We start from the raw sequence: 18,925 nt of genomic DNA, 5'->3' as shown, positions 1-18,925 counted from the left end.
GAGGCAAACAGAATGCAGTAATAGTTGCCAGATACTCAAGAAAAAAGCTCAAGGAGTCATAGAAAACAGGGCATACCTTTAATAAGATCTCCCAGTGTGACATTCAACCCTGGTTACTTCCAGAACAAATTGTGCTCAACAGTGCTGCCATGTAAGCTGACCTTTCTGCCTGGGAACAGCCCCAGCCTCGGCAACCCTCTCAAAGCTTCTTGCTAATGCGGCTGTGCTCTTTGCCTGCTGGCCTCCCCGCTGTCTTTTCCTGCCAAGAGCTGAATCTGTGAGGCTACTTGTGGGGGGAGGCTTGTTTTCCCAAACCCATGCTTCCATTGTGCAGTACATTTGATTTAGGCTCCATGGTTACTCTCCCAGATACGCTGTCAATAAAGGCGAGCTTAGCCATCTTTCCAAAGATCACATGCGGAAAAAAAACGTTCTGCAAAAGTAACACTTGAGAGACGTTGGAGACGCAAAGGCATGTGTCTATGGTTTAGTTCAAAGAATGTAGTCCTCTTTCAGTTGATTTAAAAAAGCCTGGGTGCTTCCATTGAGTCAAAATCAATCTCCCTCTGATACACACTCTTTGTTCACCTCTGGTTTTGGCTCATGCTTGTGTCAGCAGGCCCTCCCTTAGAAGTAAATGTCTTCAGTTAGAAAAGCATAACTTAAGGCCTTCCATTGCTTGATTAAATATATCAATTTGCTGCAATGGTAAAGGTTGTGAAAAGACTGCAGAATCTCTTTGTCTCTTTTTTGGATCTCTTTTCTTTTCACACTGTTAAAGCTGCGGGTAGGGATGAAGGTAGGGATGAAGCAGATATATTTTCATTTGTCGAGGTCCCTGGCAGGCCCTGTAGGCTGTTGTCACAGTTCCTCTGTGGATTTAAACTTTCTCCTCTTATGTCTCATGTAATGATACCAGACTGACATGATGATGATGAGACTGGGGCTCAGTGGAGTTCACACTATTTTACTCTTTTTTTTTTTTACTGTTTTTTATGATTCTGACTTAAGTTTTGGCTTGTTGTCAAACAGCAGAATGAAGTTTGGACATATTATTCGCCCCCAATGAGTAAAACGGAACATTTAAAGCGCCTTGGGGAAAGTTTCCCCCTTTTAACCTAAAGTTGATATGTATGTTGTCAAGTAAGATCAAGTGCTACTTATTACAGAGGCACAATGAAGACTAGTGAGCTATCCAAGCAACATGGCGGTGGTAGCGTTTTCCTGTGGTGATGTTTTTCATCAGCAGGGCTGGGGAACTAGGCAAAGTTTAGGGAATAATGGACCATGCTGAACGCTGGTAAATTCCTTGTCCCACTTCTGGAGAATTGAGACTGGGACCCAGTTCAGAAAGATAGTGACCCCAAACACACTCCAGAAACTGCATTCAAGTGGTCTAAATGAAAACATTTAGATAGGAATAGCCTCGTCAGAGCCAAGACCCCAATTTGAGAATCTGTGGTAGGACTTAAAGATTACTGAACACCAGCAGAACCCATCCAGCTTGAAGGAGCTGGAACAGACTGTGTTGCGGAATGGATGAAAATCCCAGTGGCTGGATGTGCCAAACTTTAGAGGCGTTCCCCATGTGACTTGCAGCTGTAATTGTTGCAAAAGAGACTATGAAGTATTGACTTTGCAGGATGAATACTTATTCTCACTCAAGTTTCACTCAAGTCTCTTTTGCGTTATTTTTTTTGTTTGTTACACGATTAAAGATGTTTTCCACCTTGAAAGCGGTAGTCATGTCAAGGCCGGATTAACTATATGGGCCTGCGGCACAGTGCCCAGGGGCACCAACCATTCACAGCCAGTGGGGGGGCACCACACGACAAACTTTAAAAATAGTTTTTTCATGAATGTTTGTACTTAAAATGGTTACACTTGACACTTGACATAAATATTCATATAAAATTCATTATTAAAACTAATGTGATAAGAACAGCAACGATATGTCATAATTCTGAGCAATAGTGGCCTAATGTGAACATTAACCCCCCTCCCTCAACCTGTCAGTTGAGCCAGTCCACCTATGGTGAAATGCATCATGTTTTTTAAAAAATGCGGTAAAAATAAAAAATAAATGGATAGACATCAATTAAGTGGTTGTGCGAAGAGAAAAATAAAAAAAGAGAAAGACTCCAGGCGTTTAGCGGCAATTAAAAATGTTCCAGTGTTAGATCGTTTCTTTATAAAAACAACATCGACAACTGCTGACAACCAGCTGGCTATTGCTAACGGTCCCACCATCTACAACAACCAGGCGGCTAAATATGCAGCATCAGCACGGCACGACGGTAAGAAAACCAGGTTTCTTACAAATGGTCTCTTCCAATGCCAGCTGCCGAACAAACAGTCAGTGTCTAGAGATTGGCTAATCTATTCCCCTTCAACCGGCATGGTGTATTTTTTTTGCGTGTAAATGTCTGGCCGGGCAGCATTTTACAGTGACTGGAAACACCCGGACAGTCACAGCCCATGAGAAGAGCGCAGCAAGCCACCGCGAGTGTCTGCTCTCACTTCTCAGGAGGTCACACGGGATGCGTGTACGGTTGATGTTGTTCTCAGACAACAAAAAGAGGATGTAGTATTGGAGAGAGGTGTTGCGACGCATTGTGGCCGTGATGAACAGGGTGCTTGCGCAAGTCTTGAAAGTCTTAATACGTCTGGAATTTTGAAGGACTGTTTTCCAGACCTTGAAAAGTCTTGAATTTTGTGTGAAAGTCTTAATAAAGTATGGAAAATAAATCTATGGTAGAATGTTACAGTATGTTCAAAGGCATTGTGAAATGAGAAATAGGAAGGTAGGCTATAAAACTATAATTTTACTAACTGGTCACGTACTGTATTAGCCTAATGGGATGAGATGTGAGTGAAGAGACTGAATTCTACATACATTCATCCATCCATTCTTTTTTTTTTATATATAGATAGTTTTTGTGACACTTGTTTGATGTGAAATTCATGTACTTGTGATTTTCATGTTTTGAAACGTTTTCATCAGTAAAAGCATAATTTACTGTAAATAATACATTTGTTCATTGAATACTAGCCTATAAAAATTAACATTTCTAATAAACACAGTTGGTACAATCTCAACCAATGAATTAGGCACACAAGTTACAAGTACATAACGTTAAGGTCTTGGGGAAAAAAAGTCTGGAATTTTGTTTTGGAAAAAGAGCAAGCACCCTGATTAAGTTTTTAAGTGTGCGTGGTTTGGCATTCCGGGGAGACAACTTATGGTGCTCTGGGACGGCTGTGGCAATGACGTCCCACTGGATAATAGGAGTGTTGTTTGTGCTGCATAAGTGGATGCTCTTTGAATTGATAATATTTTTCAGTATAGACAAATGCTCTTCGAATTGATACACATTTTGAATCTGTACATTTCAATATATGGATGCTGTTTGGATTGATAGTGAATTGAATTGATTGGTTTTAAATGTAGATATTTGAATAATCCTACATACTGTATATAGATGGATGCTGCTTTAATTGTTACTGATTTTGAATGAATATTTTTGAAAATGTAGCCTAGGGGTACTTGAGGTTTAGTGCCCAGGGGCACCACATTGACTTAATACGGCCCTGGTCATGTTGAACAAAGGGTCAATGGTTCACACTTAAAGAGTCTTTAAACCTTATCTTGGTTCTATAAAGTGCTTTACAGTGTACTTTCATTCACCCACGCACACACTGCTTTGTACATTTTACACACGGTGGGGCGGGGGAACGAACCACCGCTCTAACACCCGAGCTACGCTGCCCCAAATGATACAGATTTCCCAAGAATACTTTTTAAATTGGCAGAAAAATAGAAAAAAAAAACAGCCGAGAGAGGGGTGAGTACTTTACTACTGCTACTCACATAGTTCAGTTTTAAATACTTAAATGCAGGTTTTTGACATTCAGTTTTTTTTTTACCTGGTTGATGTTAGGGATGCAGTGATCCGATATTTGTATCGATATCGGTACCGATATTGAAGAAAATTCTAGATCGGGTATCGGTGACAGTGGCAGGATCCATATCGGCTGATCTTTTTTTTTTTTTTTTTTCTCCCCCTTGTACAGTACTCTCCAGCATTATGGCAGCAGAATTGTAATCTGAATACCATTTATGCTAAACACATTGGCTTTGCCAAAGAATGCTTAAGCCTGAGCTTGAGAAGCTTGAGAAATCTGCTCTCAGTATGTGTGTGACTTAAGCCTCAACACAGCAAAATCTTGAAATGTTCTCTTACTGGATTGGCATTCATACAAGGGCATCTGCCCCCTCTAGTGGTGAAAAAAATTGTCAAGTTGGGACTACTTCTGATTTTTTTTAGTTTTTTTTTTAGTTTTTACCAAGCTAGAGAAGCCATTGCTTTGTTCAGATGCTTTTGTAACGGATGTTTAATTCCCATTTGCACTAAACTATATAAACAGCTGATTGCTATTTATTTTTCAAAGTCTACCAACCAAGCTATGTTTTTTTTCACAATTTCAGCTCCTTAATTATTTAATATTTATTTTGTTTTACATTGGATTTTGAATCCCTAATTGCACTGACTGAACCAGTTACACTTGTTATATTTTTATGGTTAAGATTGTTTTACTGGTGCACAATTATTAAATAAATAAGTAAGAATTATTACATTTATACTGTACTGTTTATTTGTTTTTAAAAAAATAAATAAGAAAGAAATGTTAAAGTCAAATCTAATGTTGCCTTGCACAAAAGAATGATCCCAGTCTTTTCCACACAATGAAACTTACCGTTTGTTAGCATAATTCTGCGCTGTTTCTGTATCGGTATCGGCCGATACTGGACCTCAGATATCGGTATCGGAGGTGAAAAAGCGGATCAGTGCATCGCTAGTTGATGTACTGTTAGTTAGTGTTTCTTAGTTTTTAGAAGTACCATTGCCTCAATAAAGATGAATAAGTACAGTTTTCTGTTTGCTTTTTCCAACTGGCAGTTTCAGAGGCACATCAAAAAGTCTGAGGGCCAGAAGACCCCCAAAGTGGAGCTGCAGATCTCCATCTACGGAGTGAAGATATTGGATCCCAAGACGAAAGTGAGTCTGATGATTTGAGTCATGCTGTCTGGAGGGGGCGTTGATACTCTGCACGACACTTGAAGTTGTGCTGATAACACACGGAGAGAAAGAAATTATTTGTAGTCAGCAGTAATGGACAGTCTGTAAATAATGAACAACATGTTTGTTTTCCAGGATGTGCAGCACAACTGTCAGTTGCACCGGATATCCTTCTGTGCAGATGACAAGACGGATAAAAGGATATTTACTTTTATCTGCAAAGACTCAGAGTCCAACAAACACCTTTGCTTTGTGTTTGACAGTGAAAAATGTGTAAGTTTTACTTGAAACAACTGTATATAACACACTTGACAGATTGTGGAAGTATTGTGTGTTTTCGTCATCTTCAAGGTTCAATTCAGGTGTAAACAATAGCTGTGCTGGTATTTAGATAAATAATCTGTTTGAACAAGTCTTTGCTGCTGTCATGCTTCAGGCAGAAGAGATAACTCTAACCATCGGTCAGGCCTTTGACTTGGCCTACAAGAAGTTCTTGGAGTCTGGGGGCAAAGACGTGGAGACCAGGAAACAGATCGGAGGCCTGCAGAAACGCGTACGTCTCGCCTGCGGCCAGTTTGGCTCGTGCACACAATGTGAAAACTTGACCCACCGCACTGACACATTGATGTTTTCGTTCATTAATGCAGAGCTTGTTTCCATTGATCGTTTCAAATCATCCAGTGTGGACAATTAGGCTCTGGAGGAAAAAAGTCAGTAATGAATATTAATGACATACAGCTCAGTGGCTGCAGAGCCAGCGTGTAACAGAATTATTGCACACGGTTGAAAACACAGTCATCCCGGTGGCTTTGTCTGTGTAACATTTGTACGAATTTGACTGACATAATTTGTTAGCTTTTAGCAGTTTTTCATTCAAATGTATGTGGCCAAAGGGAATTTTGACACCATAAATGAACACAATCCGACTTGATTAACTACTTCTACCCAGAGCTTTGAACCACAGCACACGGTCATGATCACTGTTTGGTGGCTTAGAAGCTTGGCTACCCACAGTCGTTTATTTTGACTCAGTCCCACTTTCAGTGACCTGCTGCTGGAAAAAGCAAAGAAAGAAAGATTATAGAATTTACAGGGAACAAGTTCTGGAAGATTCATCAATCAGCTGATTGACAAGTGTCATTTGTAAAAAAGACTCAGGGAGTGAAAGATCAACATCAAGGAGGAAAACCACATTTTTTTAATAATGGACTTCATCAATGTAAATATTTTTTTGTGAATATTTTTAATTAAAAAAAACAAAACATTTTTGACTAATTTTGAATTTCCCAACACTGGGTATGAATAAAGTATTTTTCTTTTTCTATTTCTATTTTCTATCAGAGATGCTACCAACAAGGTGACAGCTTTTCCCGGGGGGTCAGTGCTTACTTCAACAGTAGAATCTCAGACGTCAGCATGTTTTGATACTGCATGGCTTCATAGGCACAGTGTGTGTGTGTGTGTGTGTGTGTGTGTGTGTGTGTGTGTGTGTAATCTGTCTCCTGTTGAAAATGGATGGAACATCTTTAAGAACCTTAGACTGTTGAGCAGCTGGAATCTTATAATCAAGTGTCATGTAGGTGTCATTATGAGGAAGAGGGAACACAATGGTCTGTTGCTGGCATCAAATTCTAGATTTCTTAATGATTTATTTCACATATGTGCCACTTTGACTGTGCTGGCCGCCCCTCGCTTGTACAGAGTTTGATGCTCTTGTTTGGTGTTTTTTTTTTTTGCAGATTCAGGAACTGGAAACTGAAAACTCTGAGCTAAAGAAACAGCTTCAAGAGCTGGAAGAACAGCTGATGATAGCTCATGTGCCACCAGTAAGAACAAAATGCACTGACACCTCACAATTCAGAGATTTTAGGGTAAGAATTGTATTAAACTGAAAGTTCAGGAACATTAACCACCAAGTGTTACCTTCTTATCAGATCACATTTAACTGATCGTCTTACTTGCTGTTGCTGAAATATTTAATTATGTGGTGACCCAGCTGTTCGAGGCGGATGGCCACCCTTCCTGAGTCTGGCTCTGCCAGAGGTTTCTTCCTGTTAAAAGGGAGTCGTTTCTCTCCACAGTCGGACGGGAGATTGGACTGAAGACCAGTTTCGGTGCAATCTGTTGGTTTCCTTAGCTAGGAAATTGTTTTTGAATTGGCACTATATGAATTAATTGGACTATTTTGAAAATAATTATGATTACAATGAATTGAATTCCAATTGGCTTGAATTGGACTTTATTATTTAAGTGCCTTGAGATGACATTTGTTATATTTGGCACTAAATTCAAAGTTTAACTTGACTAACCAATACTTTGACTCAAATAATCAGAGTCAACCAGAAACACATGATCTCAACCAGCTTTTAATTTGAGAAGTTGAGCAGATCTGAGTGTGTTTCTGAAGGGCAGCTATGGCCTCTGATTCGCCCTCAGCCTCAGGTGTGGAACGACCCAGCCTGTCTGCAGACGTTTGAAGCGGAGCAATTACGCACCTGATTGCTCTGATGAAGAATGTGATACATTCACCATCTTATCAGGGAAAATGGCAGTAGTTGTGACAGCCAGCTGTGAATCCAATTACCTGCGCCTCTCCTTGCTCTACAGGACTGAATAATATTGTCCCCTTCTGGTCACTTTCTGTCTGCCATCTTTTCTCAGTCGCTGCACATAAACGCAACTAATGAGGCGTACATGCTGCAGAGGCCCTCCTCTCTCTTCTGGTGTCACAGCATCAAGTCGTTCTCCTGTCTGGAAATCTCCTCTGTCACACTCACTCCTATGAGCTCGCCAGAGTCCAACTTGTCTGCTGGGCTACTAACTCCTCCGCCTGCCAAACCTGCTCTTCTCACTCCTCCTAAAGCGACCGAGGGATGCAGCATCCCACGGCCTCGCGTAAACATCCTATGCTTTATTCTTCTCGCTTTGACACTGTCTTTGAAACTTTTCTTTCTCCTGCTTTTTCCTGTGTTTTTCTTTTGTGTCCTTCATTTGTTGCTTTGGTGCAGAAATAGTAGTACACCGTAATGTAGTTTGTGCAGGTGTGAACACTGTTGGAGTAACTGTTTGCATTTGTGTACAGGCGGGGAGCATCTCCATGAAACCTCAGTCCACAGACATGTTTGACATGGTTCCCTTCTCTCCTGTGACGCCGCTGGTGCCGACGTCGGCCAGCAACGGCTGCCCGCCTCCTCCGCCAACCACATTGCCACCAGATATAAGTGAGTGAGCAAGTGGTTCTCTGGCATGTAAAAGATGCATACATGTATATATATATATTAGGGCTGGGCAACGATTCAAATTTTTAATCTAATTAATCACATGATTTCCCTGATTAATCACGATTAATCGCATTTGTACGCAAAATACAAAAATAAAAACAAAAGTAGTGTATAGCTTTTAGCATACATGTGCTGCCATATGAATGAAAGTGCCATAACATTTGTTGTGCAAACACACATCTTTCTGTAGTTTTTATGTAGAAGCCTCGCTCCACTGTCTGTTTCCTTGAATGACTTGCTGCTATCAGTTGTGTGTTTTGCCTTTAAGTGATATTTTAGACTGGAACTACTACGGTGATAAGACAATTCAACTTGGCAGTGTTTACAGATGACTTTGGTTCTGTCGACTCCGCCGTCTGGAAGAACTTTAAAATGAAAATGGCCGAGTAAACGTTCCGTACCCTTCTCCATGTTTGGTGGATCCGCCGATTACTTTCTTTTCCGGTTCCACAGCAGACAGCAACAGACTTTTACAAAATAAAAGCCTGTGAGCAACAGACTTTTACAATAATAAAATAAATAATAAAACAGGGATGGTCCGCAGCGTAGTGGGTTGAGCAGCCACCCCATGGACAAGAGGCTATAGTCCTCGCTGCAGCTGGCTCCGGTTTGAGTCCCGTATCGGACGGCCCTGTGCTGCGTGTTATTCCCCCTTTCTCTGCCCCCTGCTTCCTGTCTCTCTGAACTTTCCTATCCATTAAAGGCACAAAAGCCCCAAACAAATTAATATTTTTTTTAAATAAAAGAAATAAAACTTGCGTTAATGCGTGATAAAATATTTATCGGCATTAAATGATTAACGAGTTAACTTGCCCAGCCCTAATATATATATGTATATATATATATATGTATATGTATATATATATATATATATATATGTATAAATACCAGGAACATCAACATTTAATATGACTTTAATTATTCATTGTAAAAAGAAAAGACCAAATGATAGTCTACTGGAGACTCTTTCCCTTCTCAGGCTGTGTGATGCTTATCAGCTGTGTGTGTCTGCAGGGAAAGATTTGTTCGGGGCTGAGCCATTTGATCCGTTCACCTGTGGGGCAGCTGACTTCCCTCCAGATATTCAGTCAAAGCTGGATGAGATGCAGGTGAGCTCCTGACTGCGCGTGAATGGCAGATTAAACCAGGTCTCCTGTTACTCTGTTGTCAGTATCACTACTTTCAGAATATGTTTTTCTGTTAACAAGTACAGTGGTTAGAGAGGCAGAGTCCCTCAGAAGTAAAGATCGGCAGAGTTTCAGCAATCTGCAAAAAAAAACTGCGTATGCAAAATGTGAAGAAATTTCAGAACAGTGTTCCTCAACATGAAATTGTGAAGACTTTGAATATTTCATCGTCTACTGTACATGATATCGTCGAAAGATTCAGAGAATCAAGAGAAAACTGTGTTCACTAAGGACATGACCTTCAGGTCCTCAGGCAGCACTGCTTGGGTTCAGGAACATTTCCAGAAACACAGTTCAGCGTGCCGTCCATAAATGCAGGTTGAAGCTGCATTGTGCACAGACAGTGTCCTTTTCAGGGAAGAAAATGCATACAGCATCTAACAGCATGATTCAATATGTTTTCTATCTTCTATTGTGAATAGAATATTGGTTTCACTGCATTACTTTTTGGGTATTAGGATTGCAGATCATGTCAGTCATGAAGCAAGACAATGTGCAAATGTGACCAATTTCCTCATACCATAAACTCATTTATTTTTAATAGGCTGAGCCCAAAGATTTCACTCAAATACTCAGCTTATTTAATTTATGAGGGAAATGACAGCCCTGAAGTTTTCAGTGCAAACCCTTTTGTGTTTCTCCATCCTTCTTTTTTATCTTCACATCTTTCAGTCAAAAGAATATATTCTCAGCACTCAGTGTAGCCGTGTTCATTTAGAATTGTTTCATTTCATTTGGGAACAGTTGAACTGGATTTTCAGAAATGATAATGACAGAAAAGAAATCAGTAATAACATTTGCACCTGATGTTTTGATAACACTGTTTGTGTGGTTCTCAAACTACGGGCCAGAGGTCCGTTTCACGTAGCAGGTTTAGTGAAAACTCTGAGTTGATTAACCCTGAAATGAGGGAAACTCTGAGTTTTCCGTTTCACAAAGGGAGGTAACTCAACCCCGAGAAAGAGGGGTAACTCTAGCCTGTTTCACAAAGAGAGGTAACTTAACCTCTCGGTCAGTTACCGTAGTAACAGACTCTATGAACCTAACCTGGTCGGGACCAGGTTTTATTCAAGAAACCTCGAGTTTCTCTCTGTCTCCGCCCTCTTTCAGCCACACACGCCATTTGATTTCCTCATTCATTCAGTCAGCAGAGCGAGTTCTTCTACTTCTAGAAGTCCATTAGGCACAGTAGGAGGTGACTTTTTTCACGAACATGTCCTTTTGACAACGATCCCGTGGATGAAGGTGCAGCATTACTGCGCAGAGAAATAAATATTCGTCGGCGATGGTTATCAGACCGCGCATAGATTTTTGCATTTACAGACAATTATCTTTTTGAGCGGCACCATCAGAATTTTGTTGGGACAAAAGAAAAAAAGACATAAAAGACAAATAAATATCTGTATGAATAGGCTTAAAAAAGACATATATAGGCCTATTATATTTTATAAAGGCACTCTTGTCTTGGGGGTGGATTCCCTCAGCCACTGCCCTCCCGTTAGAGGTGGCGGTGCTGGGCACCCCCCGTTTTACGGGCATCTGCCTTCTTTCTGTTGGCTGAGTAGAAGTCTGTGTTAGTTTAAATAGGCTTAATTATTTAACAAAACATGATATAGATGATGACTCTAAATTGTCCTTAGGAGTGAGTGTGAGTGTGCATGGTTGTTTGTCTCGTTTGTCTCTATGTGGCCCTGTGATGGACTGGCGGCCTGTCCAGGGTGTACCCCGCCTCTTGCCCATTGACTGCTGGAATAGGCTCCAGCCCCCCCGCGACCCGACTGACGGATTCAGCGGTATAGATAATGGATGGATGGATGATATAGATGAGAAGACATAGTTTATGTGTGTGAAAACAGCATTATGTTGGGAATAAAATAACTGCACAGTCAAATAGCCACTTAATATTTACTTTACAGTGTAAAACATGATCAGAATGAGGTACCTCCATGCCGAGGTCTCACCTGTTTGAACAATGTTTTTATATTTCATCTTAAACTGCCAAGTGCGCTTCTCCCCCGCGAGATTGCACCTAAATGAAATAAATGAATGGGCTACCATTCAAATAGTTTTCCCCTGTAATGTTATTGTGATTGCAAAGGACTACATTTAAACTTACACTTTTGCTGCTGCAGCGGTGCACTTATTTCTAAAAACGTATTGAAACTCGCCGTATGAGCGCATTAAGATTTCCAATTCGAGGTTGGTGAAAAACGTAGCCCCTCCTCTTCCCCGTTGCCAAGGTGACTCGTCGAATCGGGGCTCCATTGATGCTGGCTTTTTAAAGTTGTGGCGCACACGCAAAACTCAAGGTGAACCTACTCAGAGTTGACTAAACTCACTCAAATCAGCGTTTCTGGAACCGAAAACTCAGAATTTTCTATCTCAGTGTAGATCAACTCAGAGATCAGGAATAGACTCAGAGTTGGTTGAACCTGCTTTGTGAAACGGACCCCAGGTGTTCCCGGGAGGTTCAAGGTTGTCAAGAGTTACGAGCCAGCTTTCCATTCACTGCTGATGCAAATCTAAAGTGATCTTTTGAAAAGCTACAGTCAAACACATTTCCATTTACTAGTTTGAAGTGAAAAAACTAGGCAGTATGGTGTCACCAGAGGGCGCTAGTGTAGGCCATGCTGCTTGTGGCTGTAATTCAGTGGAAGAAGTAGTCGTTTGCTAATCGGAAACAAACCCAGAGGAAGAAAAAAACACCAAGGCTGTGTTCGAAACCGCATACTTCTCCTACTACTCCTACCATTCATACTAACTTTTTGAGTTAGTATGCAAGTTTTAGTAAGCGAGAAGTTCCCGGATGCATACTAGATTCGCCGAAATGTTGGGTATGCATCATGAGGTTACTACTCATACTCAAACTACCCAAGATGCAACGTAACGTGACGTCGCCGATGGTCATTTCCTGGCAAAACGGCAGTTTCAAGCTAGCTATAACAAGGGTAGATTCACTTCCTGTTTTCAAAACAAATTGTACCTATGATAAAAGGCAACGGGTATTTTATTTTGTGAAAATAACCAGAAGTGCGTTGCTCACTACGGCTAGATTTAGTAGCGCCAAATTCGTTTGAACAAAATTGTAAATAGCCGGTATTTTGTCAGGTTTTCAACACGTTGGGGGTCTAAACGACTACTTTCTCGCCTGAAAATGTTTCAAATGTTGCTAAAGTTTACAGAGTTTAGAGCTTAAGCGAAATCAGCTTCAGGCCGGCTGATTTCGGCTCGGGCAGGAGCGAAATGCACAGTGTGTAAACGCTCTGCATACTGTCTGATCGATCAGTATGCAGTATGCAGTATGGAAGTATGCAGTTTGCTAGTATGTAGTATGCGGTTTCGAACACAGCCCGACTGTGGTGAACATCCACAAAAGGAAAATGGAGAGAGTTCGTATTTAGGAACTCGGAACATCTGGGATGTTATATGATATCTGGGAGGTCACATGAGCAAGCCCTACTGACATGAGGCATTTCAGTGCAACGTGGCTCAACATCCAATACACCTGCTGTATAATAAATTATTGATTAAATTAAAATGCAACAGGAGTGACCTGTATCAATTTAGAGATTTCGATGTGATCAGCTCAGCATAGAAAAAGTGTTGATTGAATCACATCGTTTTAATCTTTGCCAGGTCAGATGTAATTTGCGTTAGTGAAAGTATTTTTTTTACGCGTTTCCATTCACCTCTTCTTATTCACATCTTGCAAATCAGTAACCCCCCCAGGGAAACCCTGCTACTGTATGTTTTAGTGCTGTATTTAAACACAAAATGACATGCATTAGCTAAGAAGTCCAATTATTTTTCAGATGTGATGGATATCGCTCAAACCTAAAGACAAGAAAGTATAACTAAATATCCATCTTGCCCTGACATTTAGTGTCATGTATAGTCCTGCCTTCTGACCATCTTCGGCTTTATTTACGTAAATCCAAAAACTGTTGTTATTAAGACTAATTGAATTCTTTCTGAAAGGCAAAAAAAAAGCTAACATTTAGCTTTTTTACAAGTATGAGCGACAGTATATCCATTGAGTGAAATATTTCTCAGAAGTCCTTTAAATGTCTGAAAATGAAAAATTAAATGTTTTGCAAAATGTCTGAGCTTCGGCAGGGTGCTGCCAGCAGGAGGCGATCTCAACTCTTTTTCCCAGCCTCTTCCTGGTCTTAATTATTAACAGCTGAATATGTCTCTTTTCCTTCTCTTCCTGCAGCGTCAGAGATGGTTTGTACTCTTTGCTCTCTGCTTGTGCTGTAACTGTGCTTGTGTTTTTATCTTGCATGTTGTGAATGCTGGTGCATGTTCTCACATTCACAAAGTCTATCTGTGGTGGTGTTTAATGATCCCGGCTTTTTATGAGCAACAGACTCTGTGTTTTTTTTTATATTTCATGTGTCCCAAAAGTTATTTAAGCTGCAGTTAATGAAATGTGTGTTATTAGTCATCATATATGATGATAAATCATAAAAGACCATCTGAAAACCCTCAACAACACATTTCGTGTCATTGGCTTTTCTTTTCCCATTAAGATGCATGCTGTGTTGTATCTGGGTTTTGTATGCAACACATCACCCGGTATGTTGTGTCATTGCCTCTCAATTTCAGTGGTTTTATAGATCTCCAATTACCTCTGATAAAGACATCACTCAGAACCCTGGTTTATCAATAGCATTAGTGGACGTAAACACACGCGCCTGCATGGTCACTAAACAAAAGCTGTCATCTGGCTTGTCTTCCAGGAGGGGTTCAAAATGGGACTAACCTTAGAGGGCACCGTCTTCTCTCTGGACCCGTTGGATAGCCGCTGCTGATGCCGAGAAGATTACCCTTTGAGGCAGACTTTTAACTCGTTTGTATGAAGAAGTGCCAGAATCCACTCCACGGTCGAGTCGAGATGTCACACTTTTCATCTTGAGGTTTATATGCATTTGCATTTAGATTGGTTTTCAATATTTCAAGGTAAACTCGGATCCGTTATAGAAAAGAGCTATTTTTGTAAAAAAAGAAGAAAAAAAAGAAGAGGAGAGAAACACTTATGGAAAGGGTAGTTTTGAATATCTTTGCTTGCATAGGCAAGGTGTAAATAGTTGAGTACGTCCAATGGTACACTCTGTGGCACCTGTTGAATTCTGTATTGTTGACACATTCCTGTTTGTATGCCAAACCCAAGCTGGCAAGAAAAATAGATGGAATCTGTATCATTAACATAAACATTCTGTTTGCTCATAACCTCATAATATTATTGTTTACTCCACATTAAGTCACACTTTCTTTTTCTTCTTTCTCTCCTGTTATACACCTTTTTTTTGCGTCGCAGTGAATTGCCATTTCAGTATTTACCTTTCTTTTTTCTTATTAGTGTCATCATCTTCTTTTCCTTCATCCATGCAGAACATTTCCCATTCATTTTAGTTGCATTGACTTCTCCGTTTTCTGTTAATAAAAAAAACTCCTACTGAAAAAAAAATTCATGTGCGGGTTTTATTGCTCAGTTGATTGTTTGAAATCATTTTTTCAGTTCAGTACTCCATTGATTGATCACATCAGAATGACATTTTGTGGCTCCGCTCCAAACATCCAACCAGCTCGTAGGTTTTATTATATTAAATTAACCACAAATCTGTACTTTGGTTCATGTTGCATTCAAAAAAATTAAAGTAAGAAGAACTTGAGATGGTTCCACAACAAATACAGAAAATATGTTGCCATGGATGCAGTACGTTATCCTGAGGGCAGTAACATGAACCTCATTTTGAACCCAGACCTTTAAGTAGATCACTTTCAGTACTTTGCCTGTTTTAACAACTCTCACTGACTTACTTTAAGTCGATGAGGAGTTTTAAATTGCATACATTGTGCAAAATCATTTTATTCACTTTATTTTATAAGGTTTAGGTGTTATAATGTTCAGAAAATATATATATTTTTCTAAAGCTATACATTTTTTTGGGGGGGGGGCACTTCCCATCACCTGAAACAATTCCAGCTGCTTCTGTTTCTTTAAAGGCCATGAAAGGAGAAGGAAGCAGCTCCTTAACTATTAGATCTGTTTTACTGAATGCTTTGGAGCGCCGATAACCTAATGCATGACAATTTTCTTGAGACAAACCATACTGGTTAAAAATCCATCCATCCATCCATCCATTATCTTCCGCTGGTCCGGGGGTCGGGTCGCGGGGGCAGCAGCTTGAGCAAAGAGACCCAGACGTCCCTGTCCCTGGCCACTTCCTCCAGCTCTTCTGGGGGGACCCCGAGGCGTTCCCAGGCCAGCCGAGAAACATAGTCTCTCCAACGTGTCCTGGGTCTTCCCCGGGGCCTCCTCCCAGTGGGACGGGCCCGGAACACCTCACCAGGGAGGCGTCCAGGAGGCGTCCTAACCAGATGCCCGAGCCACCTCATCTGACTCTCGATGCGGAGGAGCAGCGGTTCTACTCCGAGCCCCTCCCGGATGACCGAGCTTCTCACCCTATCTCTAAGGGAGAGCCCAGACACCCTGCGGAGGAAACTCATTTGGGCCGCTTGTATTCGCGATCTCGTTCTTTCGGTCACTACCCACAGCTCGTGACCATAGGTGAGGGTAGGAACATAGATTGACCGGTAAATCGAGAGCTTCGCCTTCTGGCTCAGCTCCTTCTTCACCACGACGGGCCGGTGCAGAGCCCGCATCACTGCAGACGCCGCACCGATCCGTCTGTCAATCTCCTGCTCCATTCGTCCCTCACTCGTGAACAAGACCCCGAGATACTTGAACTCCTCCACTTGGGGAAGGATCTCATTCCCGACCCGGAGAGAGCATTCCACCCTTTTCCGGCTGAGGACCATGGTCTCAGATTTGGAGGTGCTGATTCTCATCCCAGCCGCTTCACACTCGGCTGCGAACCGCTCCAGTGAGAGCTGAAGGTCACGGCCTGACGACGCCAACAGAACCACATCGTCCGCAAAGAGCAGAGACCCGATTCTGAGGTCGCCAAAACGGACCCCCTCAACGCCCTGGCTGCGCCTAGAAATTCTGTCCATAAAAATTATGAACAGAACCGTTGACCAAGGGCAGCCCTGACGGAGTCCAACCCTCACAGGAAACATGTCCGACTGGTTAAAAATGTCAAATTTTTGCAAAATTGTGTGGGAAAACCAGGCAGCCGCAGTCAGGAGAGGTCAGGCAGTGCAGTGACTCTGCTATGGCTGCAGCAGCTGGGAACTGCCTATGTGTTGACATGACACTGCCCTGATTGGCTGAAAGCTTCACTGAAATGAAGTATGAAGTTATTCATTCTCAGAAACTGTAACTACTCCAGCTATCTATCCCAGGAGGCATTGTGATTCATTCAATCTATTTTTTTAATGCATATTAATATTATACACTACACACCCTGTATTTACAGTTTCATTTAAAGGAGTTCTTCCATGACATTGTACAGTAAAGTTCGGTACTGTTAAACTTTGATCTTCCCTGCTTCATTTTCCACATCAGACGTTATTCCCTTGACATGGACAAACAAGTTATTTATCATAGCAGTATGTCTGAAGCTGCAGGGACACAGAGATCAGACACACAACTTCCCTGTGCGCCTTTATTACGTTACATGGATTTAGCCATGTTTCTATCCAAAACGACTCACCAGTGAGGGGTAAAAAGGAGTATAGAGTAGTTGTTGCTATAAATAAGTTTGAGAAAGGTGTTTGGTAGTAGTGATAATAACGCCTGAGCGCTACAGAGCTCAACTCAGGTTCAGCAGAGAGAAAAAAGTCATCTGTAAACCCGTCATAGCACTTAATGAACATTCTATTGTGTTCAGTAGTCATGCACAAACTATGTGAAATGAATACAAATAACAGATCATTTATCTGTGATTAGAAAAAAAAATCAATATTTTTATTGTACAGTTATTCAACTGGAAATTAATCAAACAAAGTGCTGCTGATGAGCAATAATGCTATTTTCACTCTCCTGCTGATATGATGATAGTATTCTCAAATCCATGAGAGAAGTACAAAGACATTTTTTAAAAAGCAAGTTCTAACAGAGTTTACTGTAGAATGTAATCTTCAAAGATCAGCACCTGGATTTAAAGTTTGTCTAACCTGACTGCAGTCTTCTTACTTCCGAAATTATCAGCACTTCTGGTCAGCCCAAGCTGCACTTGAATGCACCTAGTCACAAGGTATGCATTGGGCCTTACTTAGCTAACAGTCCACTACTACTAAATTGGTTCAAGGTAAAAAGAAACAAAGCAACAGCTGATGAATAAAACGAATGAACTAAACCTATTTTCATGACTTGCCTGGTGATTCTACAGTCATACTCGCATTTCTCCAAGCTCGCTTCTTAGTTCTCTCTCTGGATAGATGACAGATTACATCATAGAACTTTGGGAACACATGGCAACAATCGCTTTTTCCTTACTTATTCTTGCTCCCAGTGACATGGGAATAATCTCGACACCAGTAGGCCGTTGTGATAAATCGTAAAGCAAATAGTTCAGTTGACTTGAAAGATTTTCGAGGTTACTGTCTCAGCATCTACTTGCATCATCTAAAGTGAAGACGTGTCTCCGCGTCCTTTCACTGACGTTATGTGTAAATGGGTCGCTCGTGCAGTTTTCTTTGGATTTGGTCTGAGAAAACATTGGGCTGAGAACATACTTGCTTTTCTACTCTACACTTTACATGGGCACAGTTTTGTTTTCACGTAACTGGTCTCACATGGAGGACTCCACTAGGTGCTACACCAGTGAACACCGCGCATGCCAAGCGTCAAGGTTTGCAGGATGGAAACAAACATGGAGACAATAAAAGAGATTATTACTTGACCCAAATCAGGATTACGACAGAAAAACAACAATTGCGTTATTGTAAATGGTATTTAAGGCCCTTGAATAAAGGCAATCGGATATCTGGTAACTCCCCTCAGACAGCCTTTACCAGTTATCTTATTGCATTTTGTGTATGGGAAGCTTTCGTTTCAGAGGGCGTGCACCACTGATGACCCAGACGAACATGGTATCAATTATACATACCGGAATAAATCAATCAATAAAACTAAATCAGGTATATTTTTGGTCTTAAAAAGGTGAAATGATTCTGCTCATGGTACAGCATTTTAAAACATCTCATGAGTCCAGAAAGTCCCCTCTTTGTCTTTGTCCTCTTTCTCCTACAAATTTATAATAAAGATACTGCAATTTGAATCTCGAGGCTACAGGAGAATCGCTTTAAGGCCCAGCATGACAATTGAAAGCACCTGAAAACTAATGCAACTAAAATTAATGTTTTGTTTGTTTGGTTTTTATTACTAGAAAACAATGGGTTTGTGTGCAAAAGGACCAACTAACAGAACCTAACCACAGCTTAATTAATTTGACAAGAGCTTGGG

General features: G+C 41.0%; 1 protein-coding gene across 9 annotated transcripts in view; it reads left to right on the top strand.

Annotated features, from left to right (window-relative positions):
• LOC142396377 (PTB domain-containing engulfment adapter protein 1) overlaps positions 1-15,013 on the top strand; it is a 109,799-nt gene extending 94,786 nt beyond the window's left edge. For 5 of the 9 annotated variants that reach the window (XM_075479022.1, XM_075479021.1, XM_075479020.1 and 2 more), the window contains 8 exons: positions 4,962-5,060; positions 5,217-5,354; positions 5,518-5,634; positions 6,423-6,458; positions 6,821-6,907; positions 8,164-8,302; positions 9,377-9,471; positions 14,292-15,013. In XM_075479022.1, coding sequence (XP_075335137.1) covers positions 4,962-5,060; positions 5,217-5,354; positions 5,518-5,634; positions 6,423-6,458; positions 6,821-6,907; positions 8,164-8,302; positions 9,377-9,471; positions 14,292-14,363 — 783 coding nt within the window. In that variant the 3' untranslated portion in view covers positions 14,364-15,013. Of the gene's footprint in view, positions 1-4,961; positions 5,061-5,216; positions 5,355-5,517; positions 5,635-6,422; positions 6,459-6,820; positions 6,908-7,742; positions 7,977-8,163; positions 8,303-9,376; positions 9,472-13,765; positions 13,777-14,291 lie in introns of all 9 variants that reach the window. The other 4 variants (XM_075479029.1, XM_075479026.1, XM_075479027.1 and 1 more) reach the window with 4 other exon arrangements.
• The last annotated feature ends 3,912 nt before the right edge of the window (positions 15,014-18,925 follow it).

The sequence above is a fragment of the Odontesthes bonariensis genome, chromosome 12 (assembly GCF_027942865.1).
Source record: "Odontesthes bonariensis isolate fOdoBon6 chromosome 12, fOdoBon6.hap1, whole genome shotgun sequence".
In the NCBI taxonomy this organism is placed as follows: Eukaryota; Metazoa; Chordata; class Actinopteri; order Atheriniformes; family Atherinopsidae; genus Odontesthes; species Odontesthes bonariensis.
The sequence above is the reverse complement of the archived record's forward strand: the minus strand, read 5'-3'. Positions and strand labels throughout refer to the sequence as shown.